The 22934-nt window shown below is 34.7% G+C and overlaps 1 protein-coding gene across 1 annotated transcript; it reads left to right on the top strand.

The window, feature by feature from the left end:
• The first annotated feature begins 4144 nt into the window (after nucleotides 1–4144).
• On the top strand, nucleotides 4145–18885 carry LOC110102769 (exocyst complex component SEC5B-like). The gene is made up of 6 exons (XM_020831244.2): nucleotides 4145–4638; nucleotides 9365–9504; nucleotides 13395–13474; nucleotides 18010–18204; nucleotides 18458–18585; nucleotides 18685–18885. Exons 1-6 carry the CDS (start codon nucleotides 4228–4230, stop codon nucleotides 18868–18870), a joined length of 1140 nt encoding a protein of 379 aa, XP_020686903.1. The 5' UTR covers nucleotides 4145–4227; the 3' UTR covers nucleotides 18871–18885.
• The last annotated feature ends 4049 nt before the right edge of the window (nucleotides 18886–22934 follow it).

The raw sequence follows: 22934 nt of genomic DNA, 5'->3' as shown, positions 1-22934 counted from the left end.
TCGTACCATGTACATTGATGTGAGATACCATTTTTTTTAAGACTTGATCGTTGAAGGCAATATTCAGGTCAAGAAGATAAATACCGAGGAGAATCCAACAAACATACTCATGAAGATACTAGGAGTTTAGAAGTTCACATACTATAAGAGTTTGGTAAACATTAGAGTTCATGATTGATCATCCACATTTTGAAAAACTACGCTCAGCTTGATCCCTTGGGAGTGGGGTACATAGGTAACCATTTTGGGTGAAATTGTTCTGATATTAAAGCCTAGTTTATCATCTTCCACTTTTTGAAGTGAAATATGAGGTGGAGATTGTTGATTTAGAAATATTTTGACATTAAAATTAGCCTTGCTTTAGAAGGCTTTGATGGTTTGTTAATTAGAGATTAATTATTTCTTAATTATTGGATTTGATTGATATTTGATTGGGATTAGATTTGAAAGCTTTTTCTTATTTTGTTTTGTCTCAAGTCTATAAATTGAGGGCTTGATGGCTATTATAAAAAAGGAGAGAAATATTGAGAGTTTTGTAATTCCCTACTGTTCTATAAATTAGTGAAACCATCCCTCTCCGTGGACATAGGCATGTTCACCGAACCATGTACATCGTTGTGTTTATTAACTTTGTATTATGTAATTTTATTTTCATTATGATTGTTTCCACATGTTTTAGATATCTTGGGTCTATTGTTTAGAGTGATGGTGAAATAGATGGGAATATTATTAGTAGAATTCAAGTTGGATTTTCAAGGGGAGGAATGCATCGATCTTGTTATGTGATAGAAAAGTCTCTCTTGAACTTAAGGAAAAATTCTATATGATGGTAGTGAGACCTGCGATGCTTTATGGTGCATAATGTTGGCCATTAAAAGAGAAGCATAATATTAAGTTATGTGTTGCAGGGATGAGAATGCTTAGGTGGATGAGTGAATTTACTCTTAAAGACAGGATGCGAAATGAGCATATACGTGAAAAGGTTGGAGTAGCTCCATTGGAAGATAAGATTAGAGAGAGTATTCTTGTATGGTTTTGTCCATAAAACGACGACCTTCCGATGACCTGGCTATGAAAGTAGATGTATTAAATTTGACTTATATTAAGAAAGATAAATGTAGACCTAAAAATACTTGGTTAGAAATGATTAAAAATTACCTTTCTTTTTTATATTTAGATGAGAATTTGACCTTTAATAGTACATAAAGGAGAAAAATGATTCATGTAGCTGGCTTCTTATTTTTGTTATTGTTGTTGTGATTGTTTGCACAACAAACCTCGTTATTTTATAATTTCAAGTATATCAAAAATTATGTTGAAATATTTAATGGATACTTTAGTATCAAACATCCATAAATCTTGTATCATATGCAATTTGGATGTCCACAACTTCACCTAATTTTCATTTTGTGTCCACATCATCGCTTACTTTTATACATGATATACCAACAACATTGCCCAAGCTATTGTAAGATAGTTAACAATTTAATCTGGATGTTGGTAATTGAGTGGCATGCAGGAGTACTGGATGTGCAGTTGTGGTGGGGGTTATTTTTTCAGATGGGGAAATTTGGGTGGTAGCTGAGAGTGCTAGATGTACAACTGTGGTGGGGTCTATTTTCTCAGATGGGGGGACTGGGGGGGGGTTATACATATGGAATATACGAGGATAAGGAAGATGTAGGAGATTTTTCAAGATATAATTTACATTGGACTTTATGGTGGATGAACTTGTATTGAAGAGAATCAACCTTTGCTTCAAGTCGATCAAAATGTCTTCAAGTTGATCATGCCTAGTGTCCAAATTCTCTTCAATTATATTGCAAATTTTTTTGATGGCACTAAGCAATTTCTGTTCAACACTAGCCCAATTCTCACTTTGAGCTAGTGGGAGGTCTTGATGGGTAGAATGTGGGTGGGCTTGAGGGGTAGGAGTGGAAATTTTCTTTAGTGTTGGTGAATGGATTTGATGAGGAAATTGAAGAGGAGATTGATGAGGAGATTGAATATGGAGGTTATCATTAGTAGTTAAGTCATAATTTATATGTTCTGCTTCCTGCTGAGTAACATACTGCATAATAAGAAAAATCTTCATAGATTTTACATTAATATTAGTAGATTGGAATATAAGAAGCACTTCATAGTTACATCACAATGAAATCACTGTAAAAACACATTAAAAGAGCAGTTAAACCGAGAGAAGACACCGCACTTTCACTGCATTTTTACTGTGCTTTTACTATGCTTTTACTACGCTTTAACTATACTTTAATTGCGCTTTTGTTGCTATTTTATTGTTCTTTTACTATTAATTTTCAATATTATATAAGAAATTATAAATCTTTTCATATTTAATTTACATGGTAATTATAAATAACAATACACATCTGCCTTTCCTTTAAGTTAACAAATAAATTAAAGGCCTTTTCTGCATAATAAAAAATATTTGTATTGCCCCCATCTATGAAAGTGTGGTCTTAAATCTGGGTACTTAGGTGTATTTGCAGCAAAGTGCTCCAGGAATCATAGCTGCATTAGACAATGTCAAGTAATATTATATTATGAATTATAAAAAGATTTTATAATTAGAATTAGACTTGAATGAACTTATGATTCACCAATAGGAGTGGTAAAAATTCATTTATGTAACCAAGTGGCTTATCCATAGCAAACTTGGTGGCAATTTTATTAAATTCATGGATAAAAACTTCTCGAATACTCCCAACCCAATTAATAAATGAGAATTATTTTATATTACTAGCTATAGATATTCGCCTTCTTAGGGTTTTAAGGTTGTTGAGTGGAAAAATAAATTAGAGATAAGGAACATTATAATTTTTTTTACTATAGCTGCTTGATCAGCTGATATGTTTAGTTTTATCATATCAGTTTTAATTTTAGTTGATAAAACTCTAATAAGTGATGTGTTCTATCATATGATCACAACACCTCTATTTAACAAATATGTGAGCAATATTTGGCTAAATTGATTGAAGAAATTATATGGAGACATTGAAGAAAATTTGTTTTTAAATTCAAATCTGTCATTATAACCATCTCATCAGTACTAAATTTAAACAAATGACCTTTGATGATGAAGCCTTGTTTAGAGCTATCCTAACATTTCAACAGCTCGTATAAAAGAGGTATATTTTGCTGGAATGGTGCGAACATAAAAAACTGATGGATGTTAAGAGTTTTCAACATCTTTGTGAAATATTTCTGAAGGTTAAAACGTAGCAACGAGAATTAACTCGACGTGAATAAGGAGCCATATGAAAAAAAAAAAATAGTGAATAAGATGAAAAATTAAAGAAAATAAAGCACAATAAAATTGCAGCAAAAGCACGATAAAAGCATAGTAAAAGCACAATAAATCACAATAAAAGCACAATAAATCATAGTGAAAGCACAGTCAAAGTGCTATCGAAGTTCTTTAACTTCGCTTTTACTACGCCTTTGGTTCACTTTAGCTGAGCTTTAATATATTTATCAAAGTGTAGAGAAAGCCTAACTATAGTGCATGTAAAGCGCATTGAAGCTCAGATGAAATTGAAAAGATGAAAAGAACTGTTTACATCATCGATATAGAAAATGATACCATTAAATCCTAAATACAGTGAAATCACACATAGAACATAGGAAAAATTAGGAAAAAAATAACAAAATATAGTAATACACAATAAAAGCGCAACCAAGGCACAATATTTTTTACCTGTTTTTAGAAGCAAAGTAGACAAACTTCTACCACCCCCGATTGGTCCTGGAGAATGAAAATGTTGAAGATTTGAAAAACATCTTATGGAGAACCGAACGAGAGGAGAAAGAGTGAAAAATGCCGGGTGAAAAGTAAAAATGCCCATTTTGTGTCTTTTGGACCTATTGCATTTAGATTTTCAGGGTTGGTCGGTTCGATCGGGCTGACAAGACATAAAGATAAAGTAATATACAAAAAAAACACGTAAATGATCCACATGTCTAATTTTAATTGTAGTCCAGACGTAGTGCTATGTCCGGTGTTGCACCTAGTAATTTTTCTTTTTTAAAGGGTCAATTTTAAATACAAAAATTGCAGGGTGTTTAATATAAAATGAAGCGACTATCGGTCGCTAGACCCCACCCCAAACTTCCTCGTGTGCTTATCTTGCGCTTCCCTTTTTCCTTCTCTTGTATGATTCACCACCAGATCCAACCTTAGATCGCCGGGGAAGATAATACCTATCGGCCATGGCAAGCGACAGCGACCTCGACGAGGACGAGCTACTCCAGATGGCTCTAAAGGAACAATCGGAACGAGATATTAACTATCACAAACAGTCGAAACCCTCCAAGCCCGTCGTCAACCTCGTCCAGGCTCCGCCCCCTCCCCCTTTCATGCGTGCGAACAATTTGAACCCTATGCCTAACGCTAGGTCGAGATCGAACTCTAAGGGGAATCACAGGGACTCCAAGGGCGGTGCTGACGACGATGATGACTCGGAGGTCGAACTATTGAGCATCTCATCTGGTGATGAGGAGTCGTCCAGGGACTTGGGGGTTACACAGAAGGTGCGGCCGCAAAGAAAGGGCTCCATTGATGAAGACCGTGGGGATGATGGCGGTGAGCCTCGCTGCTGGAAGCGGGTCGATGAGTCGGAGGTAAGAGTTTCTGCCGCCACACTCTCTTTTTTCGTATTTATGTTGAATTGCTTGGCAATTTGTTTGTGTTGGCGTTTGAATTGGTGGATTCGTTAGGAATCACACTTTATTTAGTTCTATTATTATTGTATACGGTCTTATTTCACAATTGTGTGGGAATAAGTCGTTTTCTTTTAGAGCTGAATTATCGATGATCCTAAATACCGCAAAACTGGCGTGGTGCTGTTCCAATGGTAAGCCATTTTTTTGCTTATGCGCAAAGGTAAAGATCCTTCTCCTTTGGCGCGTTTTTCGGTTGAGAGAGAAAAATAGCTTGGGTGAACATTGGCGTTGCACTGTTCAACCGCAAGCAAATGGAGGACGTTTTGGCGTTCGACTGGAGCGACCGAACAATGCCAAACGCTCTCGTTTGGTGTTCGGTTGGAGATGGTCTTAGATTATTTGGGTTGGAGTTTGGCCTGCATTTTAGTTGAGTAGGTGGCCGAGGTTAAATTGTAGCTGCTTTGTTTGACTGGAAAATTTACTCCCTCCTAGGGAAGCGAACAAGGTTGGGTAGAGCTTTGATTTGCTAAATTTTATATTTTGGAAAATTCAAACAGCTGGATTTCTCTGTTGGATGTAATATGCAATGACCAACCAACTAACCTACTCTCAGTGGTCTAATTTGGTTTTGGTAAAAGTCGGGACCTGATGAAAGAGGACAGGAAGAGAAGGAGAGGGAAGGGAATTACCCTGGTCAAAAGTGATGTCAGTTGTATTATTGGTAGTTTTCTCAGTGAATTTATTTTCAAAGCTGTTTAGCTTAACAATGTTTATGAAGAACCTAATAACCAGGCAAAAAGAAACTTACCTTGTTCTGTTAATCATAACCATTTATGCTTTAGTAACCCCCCTCATATAATTCAATTTCATTATTTTTTGAGCGGGAGGTTGAAGCAAGTGTTCTAATCCATCTATGTTGATAAGAACATCAATTCTTCTTTCTTTTGGTTTTCTATTGCTTTCACTTGTTTATATGAACTTCAATGGGCGCAAATCATCTTAATTAAGTTGGCTTGATTTGGTTAACCTATTAATGTTGCAAACCATTTTCTCCCTTTCTTTTTTCTCCTTATCCATTGTGTTCATACATTAATGCTCACCTATTCTATTCTTTCAATCCTATTTATTAGATTAAATTTGGTTTGCTAGTTTTCAATCCATAGTTTAATATTTTATGTTTTATTGAATTTACTTTATGATTGGGAAGAATGCGTGTACAAATATTTTCCTTTTTTAATTCTAATTGGTTACAGAAAAGGTTCTATTTTCTTTGGACGAAATTATAATTTATTATTAAATGGGAAAACTATTATAATATATATAAAGTATTTTCTTGGGCATTTGCAAATAATTTTTACAATTTTAATATAGCTAATAACTTATGTTCGTTTTTGAGAATTTTGAATTATTTGATTATATTTAGACTACAGTAACCCATGTTGTGGGTGGTTACTTGTGCACAAGGAGATTTAGAAAATATGCCCTTTTTATAGCAATGATTCATAAATGAATGTTATACACCTACGTGAACTTAATAATAATATAATAATAATGATAGTACTAATAGTATTGCCTCTCTTACTAACACTACCATCACTAATAAGCATGATAATGATAAACTTAGTATATTAAAATAAAAAGTATATTGTACTCGATAAACTAAGTTGTTAAGGGGTTGGCATCTTTTATATTCTATGATTAATGAGGCTGTTATATGTACATATATATACATATATAGTAGATATTTAATTGTAATTAAGAATACATGTATATATAAAATATGCATAGTTTGACATGACTATTATCCATCATGTGATAAAAAAATGTTAAGATTAACATTTAACCGAATTTATACCATATTAAGCATTGATATTATCTTATATTGGCACATATATATTATGTGTATAGATGGATCTAAGGTGGTCTGTCGGAAGTCCGACAATATTCTACCAAACCCCCATCGGATAACCCAACTAACATCCACATTTCCATGTAATAATGTCGGACTTCCGACAGACCACCACGTGACACCAGACTTCTATCCCTATTTGTCACTTGATTTCAGCCATAAGATTGATATTTGTATTATGATAACCCTTGATGGTGAGTTAATCCACTGTAATCTTCTCAAAGTTTAGTTAAATCATTTTTAACTAGGCCATGCCCCATGGTTTTTTCTCTTGAAAATTTGTGAGGGGTATTAAACCCTAAAGAACTAGCCCGAGGCTAAGCTATTAATAGTTTTAAAAAATATTAAATTAAAAAAAATATTTTTGATCTTTTTAAATATTTAAAGTAAAACAATAACTTTGATGTGAAAAAAAAATAATTTTCACAATAACAATACAATCAGATATTTCAATAACTAAATAAATCACAAAAAGGGTTATCATAATACAAATATCAATCTTATGGCTGAAATCAAGTGACAAATAGGGATAGAAGTCTGGTGTTAAAAGATACAAAGATTTATAGGGATTTGATCAAACACAACCTGCATCCACTCCCTGAAGACTACCTCTTCAGGTATTGCACTATTAACAAAGTGTCTCTCCTTTTGCCTCCACAGTAAGGATTTGTAAAGTCTTCTATGCCAACCCATATTAGTCAAGAATGGTAATGTTGATCCACTATCCATTTTTAGATTTCACTTATATATTAATTTTATTATGATTATGCTCCCTCGTTCATTCACATTAGTGTTGAATCTTGATTATGTTGTTAAATCTAAACTAAAGTCCCACCACAGAAAAATAACTTGCAATAAATAAATATGGAAATTAAAAGATACAAAGATTTATAGTGATTTGATCAAACACAACCTGCATCCACTCCCTGAAGACTCCCTCTTCAGGTATTGCACTATTAACAAACTATCTCTCCTTTTGCCTCCACAGTAAGGCAGAGAAGACTTTACAAATCCTCTCTTCCACCAATCCCTGATGCAGCAGACTTAAGATTGATATTTGTATTATGATAAGATTGATATTTGTATTATGATAACCCTTGATGGTGAGTTAATCCACTGTAATCTTCTCAAAGTTTAGTTAAATCATTTTTAACTAGGCCATGCCCCATGGTTTTTTCTCTTGAAAATTTGTGAGGGGTATTAAACCCTAAAGAACTAGCCCGAGGCTAAGCTATTAATAGTTTTAAAAAATATTAAATTAAAAAAAATATTTTTGATCTTTTTAAATATTTAAAGTAAAACAATAACTTTGATGTGAAAAAAAAATAATTTTCACAATAACAATACAATCAGATATTTCAATAACTAAATAAATCACAAAAAGTGTGAAAATAAAAATACGGTGAAAGTAATAAGAAATAACACACCAAATTTTATAGTGGTTCAGTCAAATTAGACCTACGTCCACTCCTTGGAGACTCACTATCCAATTATCGCACTAAACTGAAGTGACTTTAAATAATTTCACTTCAAATAAAAATTTATTTAAAATCGCACTAACATCCACATTTCCATGAAATTATTCTCCTTTGACTGATCGCCTTAGATTTTAATAGGAAAAAAAAATCGGCTCATGTTGAACAAGCAGTGAACCTTTATTTTAAATAAATTTTAAATTTTGAAAAAAAATATTTTTTTATATATATTTCTCTCTGTACCTTTAAAACTTTATGTAACCTTATTTAATTTTGGTATAACATATATTGATTTTTTAATGATGTATATTTTTTTTACAAATAAATAAAAAGTGATTAAAATAAAGTTTTGTAAGAAATTTTGTTGAATGAGTTAAAATTTTATTATTTAATTTAAAATATTTGAGAGAGATTAGAACCTCTGTGAAAAAGACATAAGGATACGATCATTTATTGGTGCTTTATACTGTTTTAATAATTTTCTACACTTAACGTTATTATTTCAGATTGGAATATTGCAGATCTACTTAATATGCATATACAAGACAGAATTAATGTGGAATTGTTGGGAAGGAAAATGCCAGAATAAATATAACATGCTTTCAAAACGAGCAAAAGATATGTGAAAAATAAGGTTATAGAATGAATGGAAGAGGATGATTTATAAAGCTGATCCACCATGATGATGCTTTGTGATGATGAATGCCATCAATATCAGGAATCGTATGTATATTCCTTGAGGTCAATGTATTTGAATAATTATTATAGTTTTGCTCTGTTCATTTCAACGGAGTAACTGTACTTTTGCTTATGTACTTTCATTTTGTTATCCCTGTTGCTTTTCGTACATAAGTAACCCTGACATATTTAAAACATATTTCGCTGGTAGTTAAGTGTTGTAATATTGAATCAATTTAATGTTGGTGCTTCTTTTCATTATTTCCTTCTAGGAAATAAAGTTTACTGGAATTTGAGGGTTAGAAAGTAGAAATGTTTTGCATGATGAACTTTTTGAGTAAGGGAATAATTTTGGAATAAATCAGCTGATGAAAATGTTTGGTATTGAAAATTATAAGATTTGTTGAGTCCGATGCATCAATTATAGTTATCAATTTGCTTTATTTTTGCCCTTTTGGTAAGACTTGAACTGCCCTTATTTTTTTGCCTCTTTAGTGTCTTGTATGTGTTCATATGCGTGCATGGGGGCAGTGAGCATATTCTTGTGTGCCTGCATTGTTGTCAACAGGCAACTATTAATTTTGTAAGCCTACTTTATTGACCCACATAATTCTATCTTCAGCTTGCTCGTAGGGTTCGTGAGTTGCGGGAGACCAGGTCAACTCCTCAAACTATTGATGCAAAACCATTAGGACGAAAGGGGCTTGCTAACTTACAGTCTCTGCCTCATGGTGTGGAAGTTCTAGATCCACTAGGTTTAGGGTAAGTTTACTTGCTCTAAACAATAATATGCAGTTCATCATATAACTTAGTGCAGTATTGCTTCTCTTTTATTTGTTACGTAGCTATAAGTTCTTATGCTTGGTTCATACCATACGGTCATTTTTTTAAATTTTTATGTGCTAATGAATGTTAGACTTAAGCTTATTACATTAAATATGTTGCTTTATGAGATTAGTTCTTTCAGGATCTTCCTAATATCAATAATCAGTCCACGAGCTAGTGCCATCAACAAATTTGTGAATTTGACGTTGAGGTTGAACTTATGTTAAACTATGTCCGTATTGCTGCTTGATATTTTTCAGAATTTGCTGGTGTTGTTTTATTTCTTGTTTGTTCTATTCACACTAGATATAATGGTAACAGTGATGTAGAACGGGAGAATGATGCGGATATCCAACCTTCCATGCCTATCCAAGGAGGAGCTGAAGATCGACGACCGAGATCACTTTGTTTTATTTTAGTTTATTAAGTGTATTTTGATTTAATTTTACAATTTTCCTTTTTTACCCTCTTGTCTTATATAAGCCCAAGGGGCAAATATGCCTTTTATTTTCTTTTGAGGCCTATATATAGAGGCCCATTCTCTTGTATTAGAATGATGGAATTATAATAAAAAAAATTGGTGTTTGCACTTGTGTTCTTTGGGAAGAACGTTAGTGAAATCCCTATGTGAGAGAGTCGGAGTTTACACCAACCGCATGATGGGTCCGGGCTCGTGACTTGAAGTCCCTTGGAGGAGGACAACGTATCACCCATCAGTCTTCGGAAGAGTCCAAGGCTCGCGGTTTTATCTTTTATCTTTTGTTTTTGTTTTTGTTCCTTCTTGTTGTTCATAGTCGTCATCTTCATCCTCTTCCTACTTCCACCATCACGTCGTCTCCATCTCCACCTTGCCGGCGGTCCATTACCCACCCCATTCAAACCGCCGGCCACACCCTCTCCCATTCCCCATTGCCTAATTTGGATTCCTAGTTTTGGATTGCCATAATTTAGTTGGCCATTGAATTGAAATTTTTCCAAATTTGAAATTTAAAATTTTTCATAAATTATAAAATCTATTTTAGGAAAGTTTTCAAATTTTTCCTCAATTGGATTTTGAATTAATTAGGACGACTTAATTCATTCTAAATCCAACCCCAAAATTAAGGAAGCATTAAAGCCTCCTTAATTCCCTCCCTCTCTCACCCCTAGCCGCCGGCTTCATCATCCTCCTCCTCCTTCCAAAACACAAATCACATCTTGAATTCAAGATGATGTAGAACAATCATGGGAAGATGAGGTGCTTAACGATGTTTGCACGTTTAATTTTAGAGAGCAATAATAAGCAAGATCTCATGTTGATTTGAACGATAAAATAAAATATTAAAGTGATAAATAGCGTTGGTTAAATTATGTGCCTGGAAGTTAAGAGCATAAAAATCAATCAATTTAATATACTTTTGCATACGTGAATGGTCTCAACAATAAATCCCTTTGTTAACATTAAGACAAGCTACTACAAGGAAACATTCACTCAACTCTTCCTATTAGTTGGACAGCAATCGGACGCGTCCGGACAGTGTTTGAAGACATTCCACTCGGCTGGACAACAAGAAACAGGTGCATGTTTTCTCACGACAACACACTCTCATGCCCAGAAAAGTCTCAGGCAGTGAACGGGGACTTATCCAATCAGTTGGACAGCAAGGTAAAGCTGTTCCGAAGGTGCTGCACTAATAGGGGCTGGCGGGAATTATTCATCTTGGCCCGCCGGCTTGAGTCAGCAATTCCTCCTAATTTGATTGCTTTCAATAAGGAAACAATTGACACATTTTTTTTCTCTCAGTCGAAACCTGCAAGGCCCACATCAGTAATTTGTTCCCAAAATTCAGCCTACCCTCAATTGGAAATAATTCCAAATCTTGGCCCCACTTGCCCGCCACTTGCCCAGCAGTTTTTGTGAAGATTATTCATCTCATTTCCTGAGAAATCTCATCCCTGTCTAGTGTTTTTGGATCCCAAGCTGGTGCCAGAGTTTTTCCTGCACCAGTCCCTAGTATTCCGGCAACTCGAGGGCTCACAAACTGTTGTCCAGGAAAGACAGTTGGCTGCCCCTCATTTCCCGCCAGCCCCTAGTACTTCAGCACCTTCGGGACAGCTTTACCTTGCTGTCCAACTGATCGGATAAGTCCCCGTTCACTGCCTGAGACTTTTCTGGGCATGAGAGTGTGCTGTCTTGAGAAAACCTGCACCTGTTTCTTGCTGTCCAGCCTAGTGGAAGGTCTTCAAACGCTGTCCGGACACGTCAGATTGCTGATCACACCTTCAAGAAGGTTCGTAGATGCCACCTACCTCCTTCCAAACCTTCCTATGACCACTGGAGCTTCGTATACTTCATACTTCGGGTTTCGACCTCCGACTCTTTTAGCCTCTTAGTTTATTTTTCCAACGTGGTTATATTTTAATTCACAAAGATGTTGTTGGTCCCTCCGCTAAAGCCTAGTAATAGGAAGAGTTGAGTGAAGGTTTCCTTGTAGTAGCTAGTCTTAATGTTAACAAAGGGATTTATTGTTGAGACCATTCATGTATGCAAAAGTAGATTAAATTGATTGATTTTTATGCTCTTAACTTCTATGCACGTAATTTAACCAATGCTATTTATCACTTTAATATTTTATTTTATCATTCAAATCAACATGAGATCTTGCTTATTATTGTTCTCTAAAACTAAACGTGCAAACATCATTAAGCATCTCATCTTCCCATGATTGTTCTACATCATTTTGAATTCAAGATGTGATTTGTGTTTTGGAGGGAGGAGGAGGATGTTGAGGCCGGTGGCTAGGGGTGAGAGAGGGAGGGAATTAAGGAGGCTTTAATGCTTCCTTAATTTTGGGGGTTGGATTTAGAATGAATTAAGTCATCCTAATTAATTCAAAATCCAATGGAGGGAAAATTTGAGAACTTTCCTAAAATAGATTTTATAATTTATGAAAGAATTTGAATTTCAAATTTAGGTAAATTTGAATTTAAAGATCAACTAAATTATGACAATTCAAAACTAGGAATTATCCAAATTAGGCAATGGGGAATGGGAGAGGGTGTGGCCGGCGGTTTGAATGGGGAGGGTAAGGGACCGCCGGCAAGGTGGAGATGGAGACGACGTGATGGTGGAAGTAGGAAGAGGATGAAGATGACGACTATGAACAACGAGAAGGAACAAAAACAAAAGATAAAAGATAAAACCGCGAGCCTTGGATTTTTCCAAAGACTGACGGGTGATACGTTGCCCTCCTCCATGGGACTTCAAACCATGAGCCCAGACCCATCATGCGGCTGGTGGAAACTTCGACTCACTCCCATAGGGATTTCACTAACGTTCTTCCCAAATAACAGATGTGCAAACACCAAATTTTTTTATTATAATACCATCATTCTAATACAAGAGAAGGGGCCTCTATATATAGGCCTCAAAAGAAAATAAAAGACACATTTGCCTCTTGGGCTTACATAAGACAAGCGGGTAAAAAAGGGAAATTGCAAAATTAAATCAAGATACACTTAATAACTAAAATAAAACAAAGTGATCTCGGTCGTCGATCTTTAGCTCCTCCTCGGATAGGCATGGACGGTTGGATGTCCGCATCAAAGGCCGAGGCTCTCGTTGAGTTCCTTATTTACCAATCCCCTTCCACACTGACATAATCACTTCTTTTAAAGAGGAATTGCCTATCAAATATTGTTCGTATAGAAAATTACTATGTACCCATTGTTGCTGAAAGTGCAGCTTAATCTTGTTATTACAGGCTTACAGCCTTTTATTTGAAAAGTAGGGTGTAATTACTATCTTTTATATGCTTTCACCTTTAATTTGTGTTTGACATTATCAGGGTAATAGATAACAAGTCTCTTAGGCTGATTACAGATGCTCTTGAAGAGAAACCTGAGGCAGTGGACCCTAATTATCGAGGTATGCAATCTTTTAGAGTTCATTTATTTATTAAGTCTGATTTATTGATATTTTGTTTTGCGAATGTTTTTGGCTTGCTGCATTTATTTTTGTGTAATTTTAATTTTGTTGTCAAGTATAGTGCTTCACACTTCTTCGAACATTTTTCTTGCCTATATGGTTTTCTGAGTTTAGTTGAACTTGACTGTGACAGGCTTCTTTAGGACATATTTTTATTGACTAAAGCAATTCATTCTTTAAGTTATTTTTTTAAAAAGAAAATTTATTCATATTTTTAGCCTTAATCTCTAGGTTTTGGTGTTTAGGAAACCCTGGAAGGTTCATTAGTTGAGAGTATTATTTTCTCAAATCAATATTTTTCCATTAAACATTCAAGAAAGAGGGTCCTGCAGTCCCCATGAGCAAACTATTGATGATATTTCTTGTTATTTAAGTTCATTTTTGAACAGACCAGAAGAACGCACTTTCGAGCTTGTCATTCAATTCTGAAGGTTTTATAGTGCGTAAGAATAAGAAGGATGGCTTAAGACAAATATACAATCGAATGGAATTGATAACTTATTTTAAGCACATAGTCAAGAATGAGAGGTTTGACACCAACTATTAGACAACTATTAAAGCTATGATTGATTGTTCTCATGGGTGGTAAATAGTTTTTTAAAAAAATTTCCCTATCCTAATGTTTTAGGTTGTGTTATTGTCATAATAATGCAATTCATTTTGTTATAGTGATTTATGAAAAGGAAGTGATGTAGGATAGTTAGGGTCTAATATTTTCTTATGCAACCTAAAGATGAGATGCACCATGCAAACATAAAAAAAATCATAATCCCCAGGTTATTAACTATCCTAAATTCTGATGTATTTACCTAGAACTAAATCTTTTTATTTACTTTAAAACTTCAAATATCAAATCACATAAAAAAATACCACTAATATTAAAAATGCACCTTTTATGCGTATGATTTAATGTAATTCAGATACTTAAGTATAAGTAAATATAAATATTATGTGCTAGATATGTAAATTAATAAGAAATTTATGATATGCAGGTTAATCCCCCTATAAACTATTGACTTTAGCAGAAATTGATCACTTTTTGATGCAAAAACAACAAGCGTGCTTGCTTCATTTCAAACACAAACACTTGCAATTAAACAAGATAGAAATCACCTAAAGCAAGAACATGGTTTCTTGCCATCATTAGCTGAGTCTCCCCTGGAAGAACTTGTCAACAATTGTGAAATATTTGAAGAATACAAAGGCCATCAAGGAGCAAAAATAAAAAATGAGAACTTAAATTCATATTGCAATACTCAATGTCATACAGTATTTTCCATTTTTCAAGGCTCATATTTATAGGGCACAAGGGACCCAAAGTATGAAATTTCTGATATGATAATAACATTTAGTCAAATTCAACATGTTTTAATACATCTCTTATGAATTTGAGCAACATTAAAGCTTCCATAGAAAGTTCAATTATTGATTTATAAATTGGGAAAATGACCAAAATAGTTTTCTGACTATTTGTGACTATATAAGTTTCCCAATTTAATCCCCAAGTTCTTCTAACACGTTCCAAAATTGTTCCATCATTCAAATTGGAGGTTAAGATGAAAAGAAAATCTTTTAGGGCGGCAGAGAACTCATGGAACTTGCATAACTTAAGGGGATTTTAGGATCTATTTAAATTGTTAAACTTACCCTAGCTTGAAATGGAGAGGCGAGCAAGAGTTAAGGAACAAGCATAGCTTCCCTCGTGCAGGCGACAAGTGGGACTATTGCACAAAGTTGGAGAAAGGACGAGTAGTGATGCTAATAGGAAGAGGATACAATTTCCTCGAAATCAACAAACAACAATAAGAAATTAGGAAGAATAATACACACACTATTTTTATTGCAAGATATATTAAAGAAAATAGCAATATATAATTGGATCTTCAATTGGAGAGGAAGATTCGGCTCTCTCAAATTGTCGGCTAGAGTTCTCGTGACCCAAGAAATTTTAATTTCAGCAAACTCAAAACATAATCCTGAAATCACCCTATTATTAGCCTTAAATAGGCTCCCATAATTCTATCATAAATCTGAATTCACATCAACCTCTTTTCCCTAAATAAATCTTCCTAATTTCCTAAATCGGAAATCCAAATTAGGAAAGTTTTTATGTGAGATTCAAATTTTAAATTAAATCAAATTGGATCTCATAAGTTTTCTTTCCTAGTCATCCCCACTTATTTGGAAACTTCACCCTCATCCTCCCTAATTCCCTCCCCTCCTTGATGCCGCCGGCCACTAATGGGCCTCCCCATTTAATGCACAATTAACCCTCCCCTTTATTTGGAATCCAAATTGGATTTCAAATATTTTCCCTCCCAATTCTCTAAAACTGAAATTAACTTCTGTTTTTAGAAGAATCTCAATCCCCCCTCTCTCTATACTGCCGGCCTCCCCTCCCTTGGCTCCCCCACTTTAATTCCCCATTAAGACATTAATTGTATTCAATTTGAAATCAAATTTCAAATTGTTTCCCTCCCAAATTAATCTAAATCTGAGAATAATTTCAGATTTAGAGTGAATTCCATCCACCCCAACCAAATCTAGCCTCCACCAAGAAACCTAGCTTCTCCCCTCTACAAACCGGCCACCCCCTCTCCTCTCTTGGGTTTCTTCGTGATCTCTCACCTACGTGTGAAATATGTATGGCGGATCCCGAAGTTGATCATGGGCTCGTATTCGACGTCTACGGAGACATCCACATTCTTCGATCTCCATTCTTTGACGTTGGGTTTGGCTTTGACGACACCATTGAAGATTACTTGGAGAAAGTAATTTAAAAAATTTTTAGGTGTCAAAACCTATTTTATGTAATTATTTATTTAATATTTAATTACTTAGTTATTTAAGTATTATTTAAATAATTATTATAATGATTATTTTGAAATTACAAAATTACTTTCAAATTATTTTGAAACCTCGCTAGGGTGGCCAGTAGATCTCACCCTTTCCTATTTTTATAAATTGATTTATTTTTAATTACATTATTTCCCAAAAATTCATATATATTTATGTTTATTTTAAAACTATTTTAAATTTACATATATTCTAAATTCCAAACTTTGGGAGATCTACTTGTGAAATTTTAAACATAGATTTTATCAATGGATTGCATTCATGGGGAGGTGGATTAGTGGATGATTGAGTCCAAATCATTCATTAATCGCACCATTAAGCACGCTAAATCTTCTTTTTATCGTATATTGCATGTGTAGGACGCACGAGCACTTAGTTACAGATCCTCTAGATAAGTTAGCACTCTTATTTTTTCCCATTATTGAGATGTTGATATCACATATTACGAGCAACTTTCTGATTTAGATGGTAATTTACTTGAAATCCAGGTTAGTAGGAGATTTCAAATCTTGTTTCATGGGAGGGCAGAAATAAAAAAAAATTATCATCATTCCCAATAATTACTGGGCTATAAGTTAGGCATGACATTTGAGAGCTTTCCCTAGATCTCATTTATCAGATGGATACTTTTTACATTGTCATCATGTTATCCTTAATTTGTGTTATTAATTTTTATATTTTTTTTTTTGCAAATTCTTGTAGTTGTCTCATATTAAATCATTTTATTATCTGGTTGTAAAATTATGCTTTAAAAAAAATCTTAATCATAGTTTATGTTGTAGCTGTTATTGGTTCATTAATATAAATGCTAAGCAAATTTTTACAAACAATTTACCTGGCTTTGGACTTTCCTTTGAAAACTCTCCAATAGTTTAAGGGATATTATTTATCCACATAATTTTGTTTTATTGTTGTAGGATACAAACAGCCGACCCCACTTATTGGGATAAAGGCTTGTTGTTATTGTTGTTATTGTGTTATAGGATACAAGCAAATTTTAAACGCATGATGTATTTTTCATCTGTTAATGCATTTTTTTGCTGTTTGATTTTAGAATTACGGGCAAATCTCATTTTAATTTGTGTGCCAAACAGTTAATAAAATCCTACGGCTTCATGATTGGAAACACTTGTAATTATTCATGCCTTTAAGAGTAGTAATAATTTTATTTTACACACTGTGAACAAGATAACGTTTGCAAATGAAGCCTTATTGGTCATGTTAAAAGTCATGGGTAAGCTATAAGTTGCTCTGTAATGATTGTAACATCTGATAGTCTTCATGATATGGTCTTATCACTATCAAGTTGTTTATTGCCTTTAAAAAAGTTAATGGTATTCCTTACAAGTATATAGTATTCTATTTGGCTAAGAGTCTAAGACCATACTTAAAAGAAAAATATCTTATACTTCCAAACATTGATAAAGCCGATAAATCTTCAGAGAGTCTGAAATCGGGGCTAATTTCTTAAAACTTAGATGTCTGTTTCCTGTATCAGGAAATCCCATTCAATATTGTCTATTGTTTTTTATTGCTTATGACATAATAATGTTATTCAAGTACACATGCCATCTTATGGTCTTTTGTGGTTTTATCTAAGTTTTATCTTGATTTTGCAGAAAAGGTGATGTACACTTCTCCAAATTTTAATCCCAAAATTTTTCTCACACTTGTCCACCAAGAGACTAGTGCTGCTGATTTAGAATCCGGTGCCCTTACATTGAAAAGTCATCTAAAAGGATGGACTCAACAAAAGAAACAACTGGTGAAAGAGAACTTTGATTGCTTTGTATCGTGCAAGACCACTATTGATGGTAAGTTATAGCTGCTTCAAGTGGAACTTCTATTAATTGACATTGCTGAAGGCAAACTTGCTTTACCGTGCTTGAACATCATTCTTATTTCACTCAAATAAGGAGTTTGGACGTGGGAGTGTGTGTATTATTTGAATCGAGCTGGCCTGAAGGCTGGGCTATATAAATGCATATACCTACATTCTTAAGTTCTGTGATTTTTATTGAATATCAATCAATTATTCCCTACTAACAAACGTAGTTTCTTTTTTAGATATTGAGTCTAAGTTAAGGCAAATTGAGGAGGATCCTGAAGGTTCTGGTACAACTAATTTGTACGAATCTACACATAGAATCAGTGAACTAGCAAATCGTGCTTTCCAGCCTCTGTTTGAGAGACAGGTAGATGGCTGAATCTCATTAGCCGGGGATTGTAACAAGTTTGCTTTAGAAATCAAGATTAATGAGCTTGATGTTTTGATTTGACTTGAAATAATTCAGGTGCAAGCTGAGAAAATTAGGTCCGTCCAAGGAATGCTGCAGAGGTTCCGCACATTATTCAATCTACCAAGTATAATTCGGGGGAACATAAGCAAGGGTGAATATGATTTGGCTGTTCGGGAATATAGAAAAGCAAAGTCAATTGTTCTTCCTTCTCATGTACGTATGCTTTTAGTTTACTCTTGATGGTTTTCTATGTCATAATATGATGCCATTTTTCAATAATAACTTTATTACCATATTTTTTGACCTTCATTTGTGTTTTTTGTCTCATATGTTACATTGGTTGGATCTAATATGCTGTAATAGATTGAGAAGTGATGCATAATATTTTAGAGTTAGGTTTTTCTGATACAACTAGAATGATAAAATATATGATAGGATTCATAGATCAAAGATCATTAAATAAGCAAAAAATGCCTTATTAAGGTGCAAACTAGTAAATAGGAGCCTTATAACCCGACAATGTTGTAACGATCGAAAAATCTAATGAAATAAATGAGAACTTTGAACAACATAAAATCAATGAGCAATTGCAATTTATTTATTGTAATGAGGATTTAGTTGTATTAAATCTGAATAAAATTATGAAACTGGCAAGCTCATTTTTTTTAAACTAAAAAGAATTTATTATCAGAAAAAATACAACATGAAGCAATTGCAGAAAATCGCTATATTGAAATGGTAAAAGATATAATGCACTGTTAAAATCATAAACAAACAACGAAGCCTAGAGAGAACCCTGAGGATCCACCCTAAAAATGCCTAACTTGAAGTTTGACATATTTTGTAGAGTGATGATATATTTTCTTGCAATTTTTTTTGTCTCGTGGCATATGCCATTTGAAATTTTTTGTCCACTAGCTCTTTAATGCTATAAATGCTAACATTAGAGTTAATAGACAAAGAGTCAGGGCCACGAATATCCCCAACAACAGGATGATCGTAAGGAAGATGGAAACAAAAATCTTTTGTGTATTTGGATCAATAGTATTATTGGTAGGTGATGCCAATCACTACCTATATACTAACTTATGGGAAATACACTAAATTCAATATAGGATGTGATGTTTGTTCAACGTTTTCTGTACAAACAAGATCATAAGTAGTATAATTGCCACCATTGCATTAGAAGGTTGGTTTGTTAGTTGAATGCCCCCTCTACTTTCGATTTCTAGGAGTTTTTTGCAGTTTTGGGGTTTGCCTTGAATTATTCTGTGAAGTTATGACCAAAAGTTTTGCATGAAGAACAATATGGTGGAATGTCCATAAATTTTATCTTCGCCAGTTGCCATGAGCAATAGAACTATTTCAAATCTCCTTCTCCAAGGGTTTGGTATCATTCATTTTAGGCCTCGTTTGATTTTTTTGGTACTTTTATAAAAGGCAGTTTTAAGAAACATTGGTTCATAAAATGAAGTTTTCTAACGGAGAAGCATATATAAAAAGCTTTCTCAAAACAATAGAAAAATGAAACAAAATGAGTTATTGGGAACTTGATTTGACGAACCAAACAGTAAAGAAGAAATGAATTTGTCGTTTTAAAATGGAATAAGCACCAAAAACTTCCAATCAAACGAAACCTTAATTAGAACCCTAGCCATAGATGATTTCAAAAGCCTGGTAGTAGAAGTATTTGCCTGCAGTGGTTTACCAAAAGTTAAGTCAGGAGAGTATAGATTGGATTTGCTGAGATAGTGAATACGATGATGAGGAAAAGCAGCTCAAATAGAAGTAATAGAATGTTCCTTAGAATAATCAAAATAAGCTGACCACTTAGGAAACCATCCACATAGTATGATCTCTTAGAGAAGATTTTTAAATGCTAGATTGTCTGAGGTTGAACTTCATATTGATTGAAATCCAAACAGTGGGGGCTGCCATAGGAAAGCCTTACAATGCTAGAATGCATGAGGAGCATGCAACGAAGAAGATGACTTGTTTATGGATGGAAGTTTAGAAGCTAGAGGGACCGACCATGCTCGATGGGGAATGCGAGAGAGAAAAAAATTTGATGAGTGGTTGTGGGAAAGGCTAAACAAATTGGAACGGAGAGGACACCAGCCAAGTACCAAGGCTGGAGACTTCATAATGCCTACGCAAGGAGGTGTCACAGACTGGAATTGCTAGTGGGCAAAGCATGACATGCCCATGTGATAGGGTCATTAGTAAGCGTCACCGCACGCAAACTGACTGTTGGATCTGAGAGGAAGGGACCCAAATCTGCTGCAAGAGAAAATCCTTCTTAGTTTTCAAATTCGGCTTCTTTGGAGGCTGAATCAATGCAATGATCTTTAGTCTCTAATTACTCAGGCCCCTTTTTGTGTATTCTGTGCTGGCTAATTGCCTAACCTTTTCAGTGGGATGCATTACTCTTGCTCTACTTTAGGAGAAATTATTTTGTGCGGAATCCGGTTATAGAGCTGTGTTCGGATGCCTGTAAAATCATTACACGTGGCGTGCTTACATGGAAAGTTAGGATATTCATTTGACTTCTTACCCGACCCGTTTGTCTTTTCGGACTTACTGCAGATGAAGAGAAATCCGCAACAAATAACCAGTAAATAAGCAGAAAATGCGCAAATATACGCAACAAATACTCAATAAATACGCAACAAATACGCAATAAAATACTCAATCAATACACACATTTTACGCAACGAATACACAATAAATACTCAATCAATACGCATGTCAAATAAATATCGCTGACTTTTAACTTTCCACGTAAGCATCCGAACACAGCTCTATAACCGGATTCCACACAGAATAATTTCTCCTACTTTAGGGCATCTACTCTGGTCATAATATTTTGCTGGAAGAAATTACTGTAGTGCAATTAACATTTTATGGCATTTCTTGGCTAATTTACTTAAAATCCCCTTTCTTATTATTTGTTTTCTTGTTAAATTTCCAATCGACAGATTGTTAAACAGTATTGATGCAAGCAAACTAAAAGGATAGAGCCAAAAAAAGAGGAGAACACTAGGACTAGTAGAACAAAACTCAATTCAAACTAGAATGCTGACATCCAAACAAATACCAAGACAAACGAAAGCCAAACAAACGAAACAAAATTAAGATTAAAAAACACTATCCTCAGAACAACCAGCAAGCAGTTTCCTCACATGTAACGAAAAATAGGCAAAATAAGATAAATGCTTAAGGGCTTGCAAACCAAGGGTTCACCACAACTACAAGGTCCGACGTCCAGCTGATGAGGACATCGAAGATCAACGGTTACGATCGTGTCTATTTATTTTCATGTATTTTATTTGTTATTTGTACTTTTTCATTTCTACCCTCACTTGAGGGCTTTGTTTTATGTTTGCCCTAGGGGCAATTGTGTCTTTTAATTTTCCCTCATGTATTTGGCTATTTAAGCCCTCCCCTCCCTCTTGGAAAGGGATGATGAATATTGATATGAAAAATTTCAACTTTGGTTTTGGATCTCTTTGTGAGTTCTGAGTTCTCTTTGTGAGTTCTCGAGTGAGGAATAGCCTAGGAGAGGCTCAAAGCAATACCCAACAGCCCCTTGGTGGAGCTCTTGGTTTTCTATCGAATTTCTTCTTCTTTCCTCTCCCCTTAGCCGCCGGATTTTCCCCACTACCCCCCTCCACTTGGCCGGCCAACACTCTTTCCCTTCCCCCACCGCCAAAACCCCCAACCACAAGCTCATGCCGCCGGCTCCCTGGCAGCCACCACTCGCCGGCCTCCCTCCCAGCCCCTTAGCCCCTTCTTCCCCTTTTAGCCGCCGGCCTCCCTCTTGGGAATTTCAAATTTGAAATTCAAATTTGTTTCCAAGAAGCATTGAAGACTTTCCTAAAATAGTTCCTTGATTTTAGGAAATCATCTTAATTGAATTTCAATTCAAATTTGAAATTCAAATCTTCCCCAATTGATTACTCATCTATTTGGAAACTTTCCTATTTAATTAAAATCTGAGAATCAATTCAGATTTTAATTAAATCATTGATTAAAGTTGTGGTCCCCACTCTACTTATGACAATTGTGCTCTCCCCTCTCTCCATGTGGCCGGCCCCCTTTAATGGGTTTTTCTCTCTCCCAAATTAAATTAAAAGCTCCACCAAATCAGCCCCAATTACCTCCTCAATTAACGCTCCTAGTCATTAATGAATTAATTTGAAATTTCAAATTAATCTCCCTCCAAAACAACTTGGAGCTGAATTTAATTTCAGTTTTTCTAAATTCCTCCCTCTCCCTCCATCTCACGGCTAAGCCCTCCTCCA

The sequence above is a fragment of the Dendrobium catenatum genome, unplaced genomic scaffold, assembly GCF_001605985.2.
Source record: "Dendrobium catenatum unplaced genomic scaffold, ASM160598v2 fragScaff_scaffold_621, whole genome shotgun sequence".
NCBI classification, from domain to species: Eukaryota; Viridiplantae; Streptophyta; class Magnoliopsida; order Asparagales; family Orchidaceae; genus Dendrobium; species Dendrobium catenatum.
This window is presented reverse-complemented; position numbering and strand designations above follow the sequence as displayed.

What these genes read in the sequence shown, in the direction of transcription:
- LOC110102769 (XM_020831244.2), top strand. Translation starts at nt 4,228, where the DNA reads ATGGCAAGCGACAGCGACCTCGACGAGGACGAGCTACTCCAGATGGCT. An exon ending in AGCGGGTCGATGAGTCGGAG is followed by an intron (nt 4,639 to 9,364) that starts GTAAGAGTTTCT and finishes TTCTATCTTCAG; the next exon opens with CTTGCTCGTAGGGTTCGTGA. An exon ending in CTAGATCCACTAGGTTTAGG is followed by an intron (nt 9,505 to 13,394) that starts GTAAGTTTACTT and finishes TGACATTATCAG; the next exon opens with GGTAATAGATAACAAGTCTC.